Source organism: Symphalangus syndactylus, chromosome 2 (genome assembly GCF_028878055.3).
Source record: "Symphalangus syndactylus isolate Jambi chromosome 2, NHGRI_mSymSyn1-v2.1_pri, whole genome shotgun sequence".
NCBI classification, from domain to species: domain Eukaryota; kingdom Metazoa; phylum Chordata; class Mammalia; order Primates; family Hylobatidae; genus Symphalangus; species Symphalangus syndactylus.
The window spans coordinates 86,714,959-86,731,884 of NC_072424.2; the positions used below are offsets into that span (position 1 = coordinate 86,714,959).

The window sequence follows — 16,926 nt, forward strand, 5'->3', positions numbered from 1 at the left end:
TAATATGCAATGTGTATAACATATTGACTTTCTAAAATCCGTATGTTCCTGCATCCCAAACCACATCTGATTCCAAAGGTTTTGGATAAGGGATTGTGAATCTGTACTGATGTGGACTAATTTGTCCTAAAGACAATTCAATTTAGTATCTGATGGTGAAGTCTTGCATTGGGTTAGATAGATTATCTGAAACCTTGCTATTAAGGCTATTTACTGCACTACAAGTGTTTAATAATAGCTTTGTTGACAACCTCTTTCTATTTACTTTTGCTGCTTAGGTGATCTTGGATGCCCTGTGTGGGTCAGCTGCTCTTGGCAGTGGGAAGGGTTGATAAAAGGCAAGCCTAGACTTGCTGCAACTGGGAGTGGCCATTTCTAGCATGTAGTATAACGGGAAGGCCTGTGTGTTGGGTGGGATAGGTAGATTGTACAGCGTCCCTGCTTCTCCTGGGTGACATCAGCACCATTTGATGGTTTGAGGATTCATTTCAGAATTCAAATACATCTCTGAATTCAAATGAATTTTTAAATATATGCCATTATGTGTTATCTATGGATTTCTCTGCTATTTTCACAGGTAATCATCAAGGGACTTTATTGGATTTCTTGATGCATAAAATTTTATTTTAATCCATATTAATATTAAAAAAGATTAATATGGATATTTACTAAGGTATTACACACATTCAATATGTGTTGTATATATTTTTCTCTTCAAGAAAAATAAGAATGCATTAGAGGCATTGGAAAATACAGAAGAGCACATAAAAGAAATTAATAATCCTAATCCCAATATTTAGAGAAAACCATTGTTACCCCATTTTACAGAAGAGAGGTGAAGCAATTTGCCTATAGTCAACCAGCTAGTAGGTGGCAGAGCTAGGATTCAAACCCAGTTGGTGACTCCGAATCTGTGCTATTAATAGGCCTCCTGCTCAACTTGTCCTTTGTTTAAAGTAATCTGAAAATACATGGGCCATATACCCTTTTGCTCCTCTCTCTGTGTCTGTCTCTCTGTCTTTCTCTGTCTCTTCTCTCTCTCTTCCAACCTCTCACCTTCTGATTGTTCCTGATTTCTAACTCTTTGTGTGACATTTTTAGGGTCCAGGCAACTTCTGTGTGAACACTTAATTGGTACCAGGCCCACCCTGCCCCGAGAGGGCGTGGACTCCCTGACTTGATGTAGACCAAGTGTCAGATAAAGGACTTAAGTGGTGGTCTTCAGAGAAGGGAGACTGAGGAACACATCTCAGGACTGTTCAGTAATGCCTCAGCACAGCAATACCACCTCCAGCTACAGTCAGTGTTTTAGATCTTGAGATACTGCCTGTGTGAAATATAATCATAATTTACAGTTTCTAATATGAGTTACATTTTCCCCCAAATGTTACCCTTTAGTCGACTAGTTTGCTGCAAGTCAGCATAGTTTTGAGGTCAAGTGCAGAGGCTGGGGAGCTATATGACCCTGGGCAGATAATTAATACACCTGGGCTCCACTTTCTTCACTTGCAAAATGGGGACAGTTTGGGAACCTCCTCATAGTGTTACTGCAAAAATGAAATGGAGGCCTCTTGCATCTAGAGTACACAGTCAATGGTTGCTATTCCCTACAACCCATATTCACAGGCAGCATCTACTCTTGATGGCTTGGTAGTATCACACAGGCATGAGATACTGCAGGGGTGATAACCTGTTTGTATGCTTGTTTAATCAGGGAAATGAAATTAGTTATATACTGTATATTGCTAAAGGCTTGGCACTGAGCTCAGCTTTACCTATACCATGTCTTTTAATTCTTATACCCTTGAAGGCAAATATTCTGTTTTGCTGATGAGGAAACAGAGACTCATGAAGGATAAGAAACTGGACCCCATCACTCACCATGTCCATAATGGAGTTGGGATTTGAATTGAGATTTGTCAGTCCCCAAGGCCCGGGCTTTTCTGCTACACCACACAAAATCACTTGGCATTAATGCTACTGGCCCCATGTTAGTGTGGACATTTTATTTCTATAGAAAAGAAAGTCATTTTAGGTCTCCCTTTTAGAAAATTTTTCATTACACATTTTTAAAATCCTTATTCTTTACATATCCATAGTTATCTATTCTACATTACAGAGGGATAAGTTTAAGTAAAAATGTACTCAAAACTCTTTGCCTTACTGACAGTTAATCAGTATTTACAAAGCTTACTACTTTATGAAGTGACCAGATCATATTTTAAAGTTCTGACTTTTTTACATTATCCAGTCTGAGTTTAATTTGGGGTAATTTGATTAGAAGACCTGTAGTTCTAATGAGAAATAGGCTTGGGGAGCAAAAGGTAATTTAATTCTCTAGTTTTTTAATTGTAGTGATGAATAGTAAAGGCTTTTGACCATGCTTCATGACAACTCCTTTTTCATAGCTTTTTCTCCTGTTCTGGATTTCTTTTGCAGTCCCAAAAGCTGACCTGCAAGAAAAGGACGCAGAAATAGAAGTAGATGAAGTCTTTTGGAATACAAGGATTGTACCGATTTTGCATGAATTAGCAAAGGGTAAAAAACAAACAAACAAAAAACCGTTTTTGTTTTTTTTAAAAAATACCTGTAGTTATTTATGTGTTCCCCATTGCCCTGATATTTTTAGTAAGTTTTCACTATCATTTCTATGAACATGTTCAAAAACAAATGAAGTCATCTATTTATTTACACTGTGTGTGTTAAATATTACATGCACACATAATTTTTAGTAAGATTATGCTTTAAATGCACCAAGAGAGCCAACTTCTAAAACTTCCTTTGTAATATAAATTAATTATCATTTCCTTTGCCCAAGGAAATGCTGGTTTAACCTCTCTCAGGTGGCTCTTCATACTCAAGAAAGTAAAAGATTAAAACAGATTTCAGGCTTGGAAGCTGAGTCTCATAAACTGGCGTCCTTGACAGGTGTGCCCGTGGTTTCCTTGGTCCGACTGGTATATGTCCTACTCTCTTTTTTTTTTTTTTTTTTTTTTTTTTTGAGACGGAGTCTCGCTCTGTCACCCAGGCTGGAGTGCAGTGGCGCGATCTCGGCTCACTGCAAGCTCCGCCTCCCGGGTTCACGCCATTCTCCTGCCTCAGCCTCTCCGAGTAGCTGGGACTACAGGCGCCCGCCACCACGCCCGGCTAATTTTTTGTATTTTTAGTAGAGACGGGGTTTCACCGTGGTCTCGATCTCCTGACCTTGTGATCCGCCCGCCTCGGCCTCCCAAAGTGCTGGGATTACAAGCGTGAGCCACCGCGCCCGGCTGTCCTACTCTCTTGAAGGGAGCACATCTGTCAGGAATGCCACCCACAGATGGGAAATGGCCTGGGATGTGTCCCACCCTTGCGCTCTGAACTGCCCCAGAAGTGAAGGCCCACGATCGATGGGTCCCTGCAAGGGTAGGGAAAGCGTGTCATGGGATGGCCCTCCACTTTCTCCCTCTTTGCAGCTAGCTCCTCAAGGATTCTCTTTCTGAAGTTAACCAGGCTCCTCTGGAGCAGTGGTCATAGCCATAGGGAAAGCCCAGGGCCTGGCACACAGTGCACAGTAAGGCTTTGCTAGGAGTTGTTGATGAGCAAACCAGCTTGGTAGCCACAGGAAGATGCTCTAAGAGAAGCAGGGTAAGTGAATCCTCCCCAGCAACCAAACAGGGACTTGCTGCAAAAGACCTGATTACTGAAAAGTTCAAATGACCTCACCCCTCCTCTGCTCCCCATTGGTGCTTGGCTGTGTTCATGGTTAATGTGGGAGCCCTGGACAGGGTTCTGGTCCCGGTGCTGCTACTCACTAAGCATATGGCCATGAGGAGTCACCTAGACTCTGTGTGCAATAGTGTTCTCACCTGCCAGACGAGGTGGAGATAAGGTTATCTCGAAAGGCTTCTGTAGCCCAAAGTCCTAAGGATATGAATGTGATGACTTTTTCCCCTCTAGAGTTACCATGTTCACCCTTATCTTAGTGTGCCACGTTAGCTTTGGGCCCTTTATTTCAGGAGATACTTGCAAACACTAATGAGAAGAACGAGTCTGGGTAAGGGTTACACAAGAAAATATATTGCAAAACATTGAATGGGGACACTGAGTCAGTATTGTGAAGGCCTTTCTTATAGGAAGCCTTCCTACAGGAAAGAAGGATTTTTTTTTTTTTTTTTTTTTTTTTTTTTGAGACAGAGGGTCGCTCTGTCACTCAGGCTGGAGTGCAGTGGCACAATCTCGGCTCACTGCAACCTCCGCCTCCCAGGTTCAAGCTATTCTCCTGCCTCAGCCTCTTGAGTAGCTGGGACTACAGGCACCCGCCACCATGCCTGGCTAATTTTTTTGTATTTTTAGTAAAGATGGGGGTTTCACCATCTTGGCCAGGCTGGTCTCAAACTCCTGACTTTATGATCCACCTGCCTTGGCCTCCCAAAGTGCTGGGATTACAGGCATGAGCCACCGCACCTGGCCTAATTTTTTTTTTCCTTTGAAACAGAGTCTTGCTCTGTTGCCCAGGCTGGAGTGCAGTGGCACGATCTCAGCTCACTGCAACCTCCATCTCCCAGGTTCAAGCAATTCTTGTGCCTCTGCTTCCTGAGTGGCTGGGATGACAGATGTGCACTACCACACCCTGCTAATTTTTTGTATTTTTAGTAGAGATGGGATTTTGCTATGTTGGCCAGGCTGGTCTCAAACTTGTGGCCTCAAGTGATCCATCTGCCTCGGCCTTCCAAAGTTTTGGGATTACAGGTGTGAGCCACTGAGCCCGGCTGGCATGTATTTCTTAGAAACAAAAGCATTCTCTTATATATCTGGAAATTACCATACAATACTATAAAAATCTTACTCAAATTTTGCCAATTTGTCCCAATAATTTCCTTTATAGAAAAAATAAAAGCCCGGATCACAACTTCTCATCATTTGTCACGTCTCTTTCATGATCTTGATGTATTTGAGGAATATTTTACAGACTGTCCCGCAAGTTGGGTTTGTCTGATGTTTTCCTGTGATGAGCTCCAGGTTAGCATCTTGGGCAGGCAGAGCACATGAGTGCTGCTGTGTCCCTCTCAGCACCTCCTGCCAGGAGTACACGATGCTGATGCGTTCTGTTGCTGGTGGTGTCCCACAGCTGTACCCACTGTCAGGTTTTTATTCTTTCCTTTGTAATGAATACATATCTTGGGGATAGAAGTTACTCTGAGATTATGTTACTCTCTGTTACACATCAAACTTTTACCCACTAGATTTAGCCCCTTGCAAATCTTGATAGTTTGTAGATTCAAGTTGTCTTTTGAAGCTATAGAGCATTTATAACAAACTATTTGGTATAAAGGATTGATTTGAGCAATAGTTTAAAATTTGACCCTTGAGCCTTTCTTTCTAACCCCTTTTTAAAGCTAAAAACAAGTATTCTTGAGTAGAACCTACCAGGCTGAAGAGTTTGTGGAAGGAAGTCTTAGAAAAATACTTTGAGGACCACCCACTGCCAATGAGTGGCCCAGAGCCTGGACTTAGGGTTTGTAAAGAAACTGCCAGTCACAGAAGAATAAAACAACAAAACACAAGTGTTTCATACAATAGGAGTTCAGGTTTTTCCCTTTATTTAAAGTTAAGCTAAGTCATTTCCCATCAGTTCATTCATTTAAGGGCATAACCAAAAGACATTGAAGGTTACTTAGCTATTGAGGTTTAAAATTTTTTCTTAGATGTTATTGTTGAAAAGAGCTAAAAATGGCCTGAGTCACTTCCTTCTGCAGGCACACACTTCCTCTATGTGGGCTTCTAAGAGCACATTATGGTATTTATTTAAGATTGGTTTCCTACTTTTAAATTTCATGCAGGAATCTATCAGAGATAATATTATTCAACAGAATATATTAGATTATTTTATTTCCCCTCATGTTCCATTTTTTTGTGCTATTTTTCTTCTTTGTATGCCAATTAGTGTGGCTACCACTTTCAAAAATTACTTTCCTAGGCTGGGTGTGGTGGCTCACACCTGTAATCCCAGGACTTTGGGAGGCCAAGGCAGGCAGATCACTTGAGATTAGGAGTTTGAGACCAGCCTGGGCAAAATGGTGAAACCCCATCTCTACCAAAAATAAATTAGCCAGGCGTGGTGACACGCGTCTGGAGTCCCAGCTACTCAGGAGGCTGAGGCAGGAGGATTGCTTGAGCCCGAGAGGTGGAGGTTGCAGTGAGCCAAGAATGCGCCACTGCACTCCGGTCTGGGTGACAGAGTGAGACTCCCTCTCAAAAAAATATATATATTACTTTCCTCACAATCATAATTATAAGATGAAAGGTTCAAGATCTCCCTGTTTCCTAACTAAAATATTTCTCCTTTTTTTAATTTTATTTTTTATTTTATTTTATTTTGGAAGTAGGATCTTGCTGTATTGCCCAGGCTTGCCTTGATCCTCGCATCAAGCAACCCTCCCACCTCAGCCTCCCAAAGTGCTGGATTTACAAAAATCTTTTTATTCTCCTGTTTTCTAATAACCACCTCCAGATAATGGTGGATTCTGTGACATTTCAGGCTTTTGTTCTATTAGAACCCTCATTTCTTAGATGATGAGCATTGTTCTCATAGGAAAATACTGATCATTGTTTTTGTCAACAGATATATTAGAAAATGAATACGTGTGAAGTTATGCTATATACAGTATTCTATACAGTATTCTCACTGTACCATGTGCTGTTGATAGAAAGATATGTAAGACTGGCTCACTTAGTGTGACATCTATTTGAGGGCACTGGTCATATAACACAACACACACACATATGTACATGAAAAATAATTAACCTAAGGTAATGTTTGTTGAATGTGGAATAGTGCATCTTTTCTGAAGCAGCTACAACATAAACAGAGCCTCAAAGGACCAAAAACAGTAGGAATGAGGGTTATGGAGAACATTTTAGGCCAGCAGAACTATGCAAAAAAGAATTGAAGGTCAAGATGCAAGTGGCATGCGTCTGTGAGACTGAGCAGAGCGCGGGCTGAGGTGGAGGGCGTCTGGAGTAAAGGAGGCCAACTGAAGCAGGTAGCAGTCCCATTCTTCAATACCTCTTTGAAAGACTGTGTATTCTAGATAAGCTAATGACTGATAAGCAATAAGTCAACATAGTAGGAGATGGATCAAAGGGATGAAAAAAATCAGGTAGATGGAAGTGATAAGAAAATAAAAAAATAGAGTTCAGGAATTTGAAGATATCCAAGGAAATAATTACGGGGTTTTTACTCACACTGTCTGTGTTTGACACACTTGGAAACTTAACCTTAATTGGTAAGTGTTGCTTTACTCTTTTTGCTCTGACAGAAGAAAACCTTGAAACAGTTTGTGCTGCTTGCACACAACTTCATCGTGCTTTAGAGGAAGGAAACATGCTCGGAAATAAATTTAAGAGAAGAAGTGTTCTCCTGAAGACCCTATGTAAACTAGTTGATGTTGGTTCAGACTCGCTCAGCCTTAAACTTGCAAAAATAATTCTAGCAGTAAGTTTTTCTTTCCTCTGGTCTAGTAGACTATATCACATAAAAGCTTTGTTTAATGCTTTATTTGTAAATATTACAAAGAATATTAGAAATGCAGTGTATTTGTTTAGCATCTTGGAAAAAAAATTAAGGTAATAAACTGACATCTCAGAATTTGACTAGGAAGTATTATCTAAGGAACTAAGGCTGAGTACATAGAAAATGTTCAAAGAAACTCAACGTTTTTGGACTGCAACTAAGTTAAAAAAAAAAAAAAGAAGGAGGGAGAGAAAGGCAAGAAAGAAAAAGAAATAACTGTAGGCAAATATGTTCAAAATGGTTGCTCAAATAACTTGACTGGAGATCAGTAGCAGATGGTACAGGCAGTGGTTTCTCTTGGATGCTTGATTCTGTCATATGATTTAATAAATAACTAAGTAATTTAGGCCACAGTCATAATAAACCAGGTGCTTTAGGAACCGGTGTGAAACCGAAAAACAGCTGCGTGTGGTCACAGGAAGGTACCTCAGTGGTCATAGAAGGCATTCACAAGGTGTGAGAAGATAAGGCCAGACACCAAAAAAGAGTCTGTAGAAACTCTGTCTCAAACAAAATGATATCACTGTTTGAGGGGTGCACTTTGTTGTCACAGCCATAAACAGTTGGAACCAAAAGATAAGCCACAATTATTATAGAATGTTCTAAGAGAGCCGCTAAAACAAATGAATGAAGCCTTGTTTTCTTGGTTTCATACAAGTACAAGCTTTGTGCTAACACCCCATAATTTACAGAATTTAAAATCTTACAGTACACAGTGAAGGTAAGTGTTGGCATACTTGCTATTAGTTAATAAGGATGCCACCTTTTCTTATTCTGATAATGAAGTATTTCATAAAACAGAATTTTCTGAGCATATATCTATGTAATATCGGGGGAGGCTACATTCTTACTCAGCTGTCAAACTATTAACTCTCTTTTTAAAAATTGTGATATGTGGTCAAGAAAGCAATACTTCTTTGAAATAGTGATTTCACTCCAGGGCTCTGGTGGTACAGCAGCTGCCCAAAGATTGCCTTTGCTATTTTAATCTGGATCCTAGACATTTCGTTCCATACCAAGCCAAAGAAAGAGAGAAAGAGTGAGGAGAAAAAAGGAAAGGAAGGAGGAAGGAAGGAACATGAATTATTTTAGTGCTTCGCAGAGTAAATATGATTTCGGTTATTGATGGTGTCATTCAAATTAATTATATATATGGCACAAATTTAACTATTTTAGGGCAAAAGGCTAAGTGATCTGCCAGGCAGTGAACATGTTTTGAACTAAACATATGATTAGATAAAGCCCTCTTGGTGACATTGACAGCCTTGCTGAATCAGGAGCAAGATGCTAGGCTAAACTCCAGAGTGCAGAGCTGGGTAGGTTTGCCTTCTGACTAGCTACAGAACCAGCAGTTCAGAAGGGACCTTCAAATCCATCAAGGCCAACTTCCCATCTACTGCCTGGATCTCCTGTAACATTCCAGACAAGATCTTGTTTAGCTTAGGCCTTGGTGATGCGTTTCTATGTAAAATGTTAAAAGACTACATCATAAGAACTGTTGAAGAAGAAAAAATCAGCAAAAACTAAAGCTATATTGGACTAAGAAGTTTTTCACAACTTCTCTCTGCCTATTTATTGGCAAATACTGGCAAATGAAAGTTTTCCAGACAGTCGTCTTAATTTTAATCTTTGTGTCAAAAACTCTTACAAAATAATATACAAAATTATATAAACTTAAATGTTACTATATTAAGATTTTTTAAAGGAGTACAAACAAATATATACAGTATGAATGTGACTATATTTAGGAGGGAAAAAATCTAGCGCCCTATGTACAGGGTAAAAAAAGAAAAGAAATACCAATACCAACTGTGATGCTATATAGTGGTACTATTATGAGTGATTTTAAACTTTTCTTACTTTAATTTGCCAAATTTACTTTAAATAGAATAAACTACTGTTTTTAACATAAGAAGAAAACTACCCTACCACAAGAACCTACTTTGTGCCAAGACTCTTCTTTTTCTTAAAGACAAGATCTCGCTCTTGTCACCCACGGCTGGAGTACAGTGGCGAGATCACAGCTCACTGCAGTCTCAAACTTCTGGGTTCAAGTGATCCTTCTGCCTCAGCCTCCCAAGGAGCTTAGGACCACAGGCATGCACCACCACACCTGGCTAATTTTTAAAAAATGTTTTATAGAATTGGGGTCTCGCTATGATGCCCAGGCTGGTCTCAGACTCCTAGCCTTGAGCAATTCTCCCACTTTGGCCTCCCAAAGTGCTGGGATTACAGGTGTGAGCCACCGCACCTGGCCACAGACTCTTCTTGACACTGGGAATACAAGTGAATAAACTAGCTCCTGCCTCTGGGGTTGCCACTGTAGCAGGGCAGACAGACAGCAAACACAGCAGGTACCAAAGGAGATAATGAGAGCTAAGGGAGAAAAATAAAACAGAGCAAAGGAAAGGGAGAGTAACGGGGAATTTTTAAAATAAGATCGTCTACATCCCTTGCATAAGTGTAAGATTTTATTATCTTTTCATGTCTTAAAGTCATAATTTTATGGTTAACAATGGAGAAGCGGTACAAATTTGCTCTGAGTGTAAATTGACATTATAGCAGGCCTGGAAATTGTGGTTGTCTTTTTTCTTTGTTTTCTTTTTTGTTTTTTCTTCTTATTGTTTTAATGAAAATTCTGATACAAGGTTTTGTTTTGTTTTGTTTTCCTTTGCCACTTTTTACTAAAAATGTAAGATTTGTTGGGGAAAAGCAAAGTGAGTTGTATTCATTTTTTTCATGAAGTTTTATTAAGTATGGAACACATCTTACATACTACATATAGAAAGAGTAATAAATTGTGATTTGACCTCAAGGACTCACAATCTAGTAGAAGATAGTCAACCAATTCAAATATATTCCCAAATATTAGGAATAATATATATTTCCATCAATATAGAAATGTTCTTCTGTTTTCTTAAGCCCGCTTATTTTCTGGGGGGTTTTAAACAATATTATTTTAAATACCTAATCATTAAACATTTATTAAGGTTCCCATTTCCTGTTTTCCTCCTGGGAACAGAAGGAATCTCCATTCTGCCATGTGTTACCGTTTCTGAGGCTTCCACAACAGTGTTTCCCAGACTTCACTGTGCACATGCATCCCCTGGGGATCTTGTAAAATGCAGATTCTGAGTCGGTAGTGCTGGGTGGGGCCTGAGATTCTGCATTCCTAATACATGCCCAGGTGATGCCGAGATGGTTCTGTGACCTATCTGAGGCACGCACTCCTCAAGTGCAAAATGGGAACGACAACACCAAATTTCCGGAATAACTTTTGTAAGTGGCCTAGTGCGGGAGGGTATGCAGAAGCTGCCCCACAGGCAGTGCTCCCCTCCCCAGGCCCCTCCAGCTGGGGGCTGACCGTGGCCGTCTTGGTGTCTTCTGCAGTGAGCAGCACAGTGCCTGGTACACATCAGATGCCAGTAAATACCTGTGGATCAAACACAGAACAAATACTTAACAAATATGCCTGACAGATCCTATTATGTTTTTTTAAAGTAACTGAAAACTCATTAATAAAATGTGGGAGGCTGAGGTGGGAGGATTGTTTGAGCCTGCTAGTTTGAGACCAGCCTGGGCAACATCTCTACAAAATGTTGAAAAAATTAGCCAGGCATGGTGGCACATGCCTATAGTCCCAGCTGCTCTGGCGGCTGAGGCAAGAGAGTTGATTGAGCCCATGAGGTCAAGGCTGCAGTGAGCTGTGATGGCGGCATCACTGCACTCCAGCCTGGGTGAAAGAGCAAGACCCTGTCTCTGAAAAAAAGAAAAGAGAGAGAGAGAGAAATGTGGTAGTCTGGCATGGTGGCTCAAACCTGTAATCCTAGCACTTTGGGAGGCCCAAGGTGGGTGGATCACTTGAGGTCAGGAGTTCGAGACCAGCCTGGCCAACATGGTGAAACCCCGTCTCTACTAAAAATACAAAAATTAGCCAGTCATGGTGGCATGTGCCTGTAATCCCAGCTACTTGGGAGGGTGGGGCAGGAAAATCACTTGAGCCTGGGAAGCAGAGCTTGCAATGAGCCAAGATCACGCCCTTGCACACTAAGCTGGGGAAGAAGAGTGAAACTCCATCTCAAAAAATAATTAAATAACTTTAAAGATAGTTTTTAATAATAAACTAATCACCTATATGCCATCCTTTTCAAACAAATAATTTTTTGTTCAGATGACCTTATTCCTACAAATACATTTTTACACCTTTGCAATGAGGGCACATATTATTTCCATCTAATAATAGGTTATAAATGTTTCCCTTTTTAGACATAATGTTCACAGTTATGCTTTTTTGTGACTGCTTAATATGAATAGTATTGATGTCCCACAATTTAATGAACTATTCCCTAATATTGGATACTTAGGATGTTTTTTGTTTTTCTTTTTTACTACTTTAGATAAATACACAGCTAACTTAGACCATTTGATTCGGTCAGTAATCCTATACTTTGCTTTATATAAAAAAAAAACTATATTTCCTTATCACCCTGTGTTTAATTTACTTAGATATTTTTGTACAATTTAGAAGGTAATTTTTTCTTTTCTTTTCTTTTCTTTTTTTTTTTTATTTTTTGACATGGAGTCTCACTCTGTCACCCAGGCTGGAGTGCAGTGGCGTGATCTCAGCTCACTGCAACCTCCGCCTCCCGGGTTCAAGTGATTCTCCTATGTCAGCCTCCTGAGTAGCTGGGATTACAGGCGCGTGCCACCACACCTGGCTAATTTTTGTATTTTTAGTAGAGATGGGGTTTCACCATGTTGGTCACCTCATGATCCACCGGCCTCAGCCTCCCAAAGTGCTGGGATTATAGACATGAGCCACTGTGCCCGGCCTAGAAGGCAATTTTCAACTTTGGATGTTACTTGTGATTATCCCAAAGCATTCCAGAAATAGACCTTAAAAAGAAATATATGTATGTCATCAAATTAAGCAGTATTACTTTTAAATTTTCTTTTATACAAATGATAAAAAAGACCAAAACTTTCCCCCTTTCTTTTCTTTCCTTCATCTCTACTATGTGTTCTTTTCTAAATTAATGTGAAATTTTGGTATTCATCTTCCTCTACTTTTGTGTTTTAATGCAATTACTCTAATTAAATTTATTAACAGTGTACTGCACCTCTTTCTTCCTCATATACTCCTTTAAAAGTAACTAATAATTGCATATATAAATATGAGACTTGGCTGGGTGTGGTGGCTCACACGTGTAATCTCAACACTGGGAGGCTGAAGTGGGAGGATTGTTTGAGCCTGCTAGTTCGAGACCAGCCTGGGCAACATCTCTACAAAAAAAATGTTGAAAAAATTAGCCAGGCATGGTGGCACATGCCTGTAGTCCCAGCTGCTCTGGTGGCTGAGGCAAGAGAGTTGATTGAGTGCACGTGGTCAAGGCTGCCGTGAGCTGTGATGGCGGTATCACTGCACTCCAGCCTGGGTGAAAGAGCAAGACCCTGTCTCTGAAAAAAAGAAAAGAGAGAGAGAGAGAGAGACTTTATGAAGTAAGAAATAAATATGGAGAGCAGATTGGAGGTTCCTCAAAAAACTAAAAATAGAGCTACCATATGATCTGGCAACCCCACTGCCAGGTATATACTCAGAAGAAAGGATATCAGTATATCGAAGATATATCTGCACTCCTATGTTTATTCCACAGTATTCACAATCGCTAAGATCTGTCATTAAAATGTTTATTCTAAAGATAATTTATATTGTGTTTACTCTAATTGAGTTAATTAGATACCACAGTTGGCAAATATGTGGTCTAAATTTTTCAAAGTTGATTTCTTTAGAACTTTTCTTCATGTTTAAAAATACTGTTGCAATACTTTAAAAATAGATGTTGTGGTTTATTTTTTTTAATACAGCATGTCTTTATTTCCTCCTGCAATAGAGATGTGTTTCTTTCTCTGCAGCTTAAAGTGAGTAGAAAGAATCTTCTTAATGTCTGCAAACTTATATTTAAAATTAGCAGGAATGAGAAGAATGATTCTTTGATTCAAAATGACAGCATTCTGGGTGAGTGTCATTCAGTGCTACTATTGAGCAAATGTACTTGAGTAAAAATTAGAAGTCTGGAGAGAAAATGTATAATCAATGATAGCAAGAATATTTTGTTTTCTAGAAACATGCAGAAGTTATGCGATGCTCATTTTACTTCATCCTTCTCTGTTTTCCACATTTAGTTGAATGCATCCTGTGGTAGTTTGCTCTTTTCCTTCAACACCTGTAGTAACATTATGTGACTTTACAAAGTGTTCCCCATTTAAGAATTCATTTCCTGGACTTGGATTTAATATATAGAAAAATGCATTTAATAGTATTTGACATAGTTGAAAATTTTAGTCTTTTAATATACTAGGAATGACTAAAAGTTGAAAGACATCTATAACTGTTATAGAAACCTGACATCAAAATATTTCAAATTTGTAGGTAAGGAAGTTTTATTACACCTTATCTAGCTAATGCCTAATTTTTGTTGTACTTCTAAATAATTAAGATACCTAGTTACCTAAATGGAAATCTTTTTATGAATTAATATTGCTGATACAAGAAAAGAAAATACAAAGTATTTTCCATGCAGCAACATGGAAAATACTTTGAGTTCTCTTTTTGCAACATAGGATAAATTATCTTTTCATCTTTCTTTGCCCCTGGCAGATAGGGACAAAACCAGTACTGAAAGAAATGTCTAATGTTGAATCAACTAATTAAGAATTGTAGACTGAAAACAATCATCTCAAATTATTACATTGACATTAATATAATGAAATGTGAGATATGCATTATTAACATTATTGGATTTGCCTGGATTACTCGTAAAACCAAGTAGTGGTGTGTTATTTGAATAAATGTTCTTAAGTTGTCTTGAGAAAAGGATAGGTGTTATATTCAAGTTATCTTTCTAGGGTGATTGAGATTTTTTTTTTAAGCTCCTGTCATGGATTTCCCACTAATAATACAGCAACAAATATATTCTTAAAGGCTTGTTGAAATTTAACTCTTAAATGTGTTAAATTATTAGTATTCTATGACTCAAAATTTTTGTAACAAAAAATAAAGGTCAATACATAATTAGTAAGAGGCAAGGAATGACATTAATTAAAAGAATACGTTCTCATTTATTTATTAACAATCCCATCCTTCTGCTGAATTTACTATTACAGAGATTTGTCTTAGCTAAAAGTAAGCTTTTCTCTTTATACTGTGTAACTCTTAACAAGCACTTGAATGTAGATTTTGATAAATATATTTTACAAAGTGTATTTTATGTTCACACACAAGTGCTTTAATATATTTCTCTCTAGCTGTTATACTCAGACATTTATAATAATTCATCTCTTTGACAGAATCATTATTGGAGGTACTAAGAAGTGAAGACCTGCAAACTAACATGGAAGCTTTTTTATACTGTATGGGGTCTATAAAGTTCATTTCTGGAAATCCGGGATTTCTTAATGAAATGATCAGCAAAGGTGCTGTGGAAATACTGATAAATTTGATAAAGCAAATAAATGAGAACACCAAGAAATGTGGTACATGTTTGCCTAATTCAGGCCACTTGCTAGTCCAGGTAAGCATTTTACTTGAAAAGGTTAGATGTGTAAAATTAGTTTTCACATTGCCTAATGCCAGTTATAAAAGCATGGCACGCAAGAGGCCCCTACAGCCAGGTGCGGGTGCCTGGCCTCCAAGGGCAGCAGCCATAGCCCACCTCCACCCCATGAGGGCCTGGTGCCTGTTGTCCTTGGACAGGCTATTCCATGGCTATTACCAGAGCAGCTCTCCACACAGCATGCACTTTCACTGCCCTGCAGAGAAAGCAGGCCTGGAAGAAGGAAAAAGTTGTATCTCTCTGCAAAACAATTGCATGTTAGAGTCAAAATTTTAACAAGCTGTTTAGAGTGTTGAAGATGGGCCTGGCCTGGAGATGATTTACGATGATTGATAGCTAATGTCATTACTCTTGCATCTTCAGTAAGAAACAGAAGGTAATGGGATTGAGTGGACAGTCATTGAGGTGGGTATTTAGATACCAGGCAACCCCAAGACTGTAGGAATGCAGGGAACAAAACTGGACGCATTGAATATAAACAGAGCAGGTAGACCAATTTTGTTATGTGTTAGGATTTTATTACTTCCGTTGTAGCAGATTAAATTTCGTAGTTAAATTATTTTCACTGGAGCTGCTCTGGCTTGGATACTCTTTTTTGGATGAGATTTTACTCTTTAATAGCATTCGTATATCAAATAATAGCATCTTTGATGTAATAATTCATAGGATTTGAAATGTGTTTGTCAATTAATGAGGATTGATTGAGCACTCAGAGCACTCTAAGCCATTTAGCCATCTAAATCTAAACATTAGATTTAGGCCCTGCCTTCAAGATGCTTAAAATATTTGGGATGATTATTAATTTTGGACGTTGTGGTCTGTCTCCATTTTGAAGAAGATCGTGAAAACCTCTTTTAGTCATCAATGATGCACAGTTTTTCTGTATGCCCTGTTTTGGCTAGGAAACTTCAGAAATATGATTTTCCATGCTCCCAGTGTTATCAAATCATTCAGTTTTTTCCCTCAATGGAAATAGTAATTTCTGATTATAGAATAATTATATTTCCTGTTAAAATGCTGAAAAGTATAAGGAAGAATATAAAAATCACCTGCAATTTTTTCACCCTGAGATAACACCTCCAGCATTTTGGTGGTCATTTATATACATATACATAATTTAATAGAATTCTCACTTTTTAAATAACCCATTACTTTTAATAGTCACTTTTGTTTGTTTTCTATCATTCTCTTCCCTCCCTGTTTCTCCTTCTGGTTTATCCATCTAGCTAACATTGTTTACACTGATGTGTTCAGCACCTTTTAATACACACACAGGATTTAACAAATGGAATATTCTATGCCCTTCTCTCTCCTCATTTAACAATACGTAGTAAAAATCCCTTGAGTTAACCCTAAAGACTTATTTAATTCTTCTTAATGACTGCATAATATTCTGTGATTAGGATATATCTCAAATTCTCAGCCATTCCCATATTGAGATATTCACTGTTTTAAATTTTTATGTAACAGCTTATGGGATTCTTGTCTAGTTAATCTCTTTCCAACCCCATCTTATACATATATAAATGTTGTTTGCTGTTGGCATCAACTATATCACTGTGCATGTGTCTGTGTGTGTGCATGTGTGTATGTGTGCACGCACACACATCAGTTGGTATGAAGGAAAGTTGAGCGTTACTGTGACCAAAAATATATCAAATCATATACAGTATATTACTCCCTGTGTTACTCTTTTATGTCCCTTTTCCCTGGATTCAGCATCCTTAGGTGCAAACTGATTCACCAGGTCGGATCCCC

At 38.6% G+C, this 16,926-nt stretch overlaps 1 protein-coding gene across 8 annotated transcripts in view; it reads left to right on the forward strand.

The window, feature by feature from the left end:
* ARMC2 (armadillo repeat containing 2) overlaps positions 1-16,926 on the forward strand; it is a 126,626-nt gene that overhangs the window by 48,987 nt on the left and 60,713 nt on the right. For all 8 annotated transcript variants that reach the window (XM_055260752.2, XM_055260780.2, XM_055260769.2 and 5 more), the window contains 4 exons: positions 2,440-2,538; positions 7,302-7,477; positions 13,469-13,571; positions 14,903-15,126. In XM_055260752.2, coding sequence (XP_055116727.2) covers positions 2,440-2,538; positions 7,302-7,477; positions 13,469-13,571; positions 14,903-15,126 — 602 coding nt within the window. The remainder of the gene's footprint in view (positions 1-2,439; positions 2,539-7,301; positions 7,478-13,468; positions 13,572-14,902; positions 15,127-16,926) is intronic.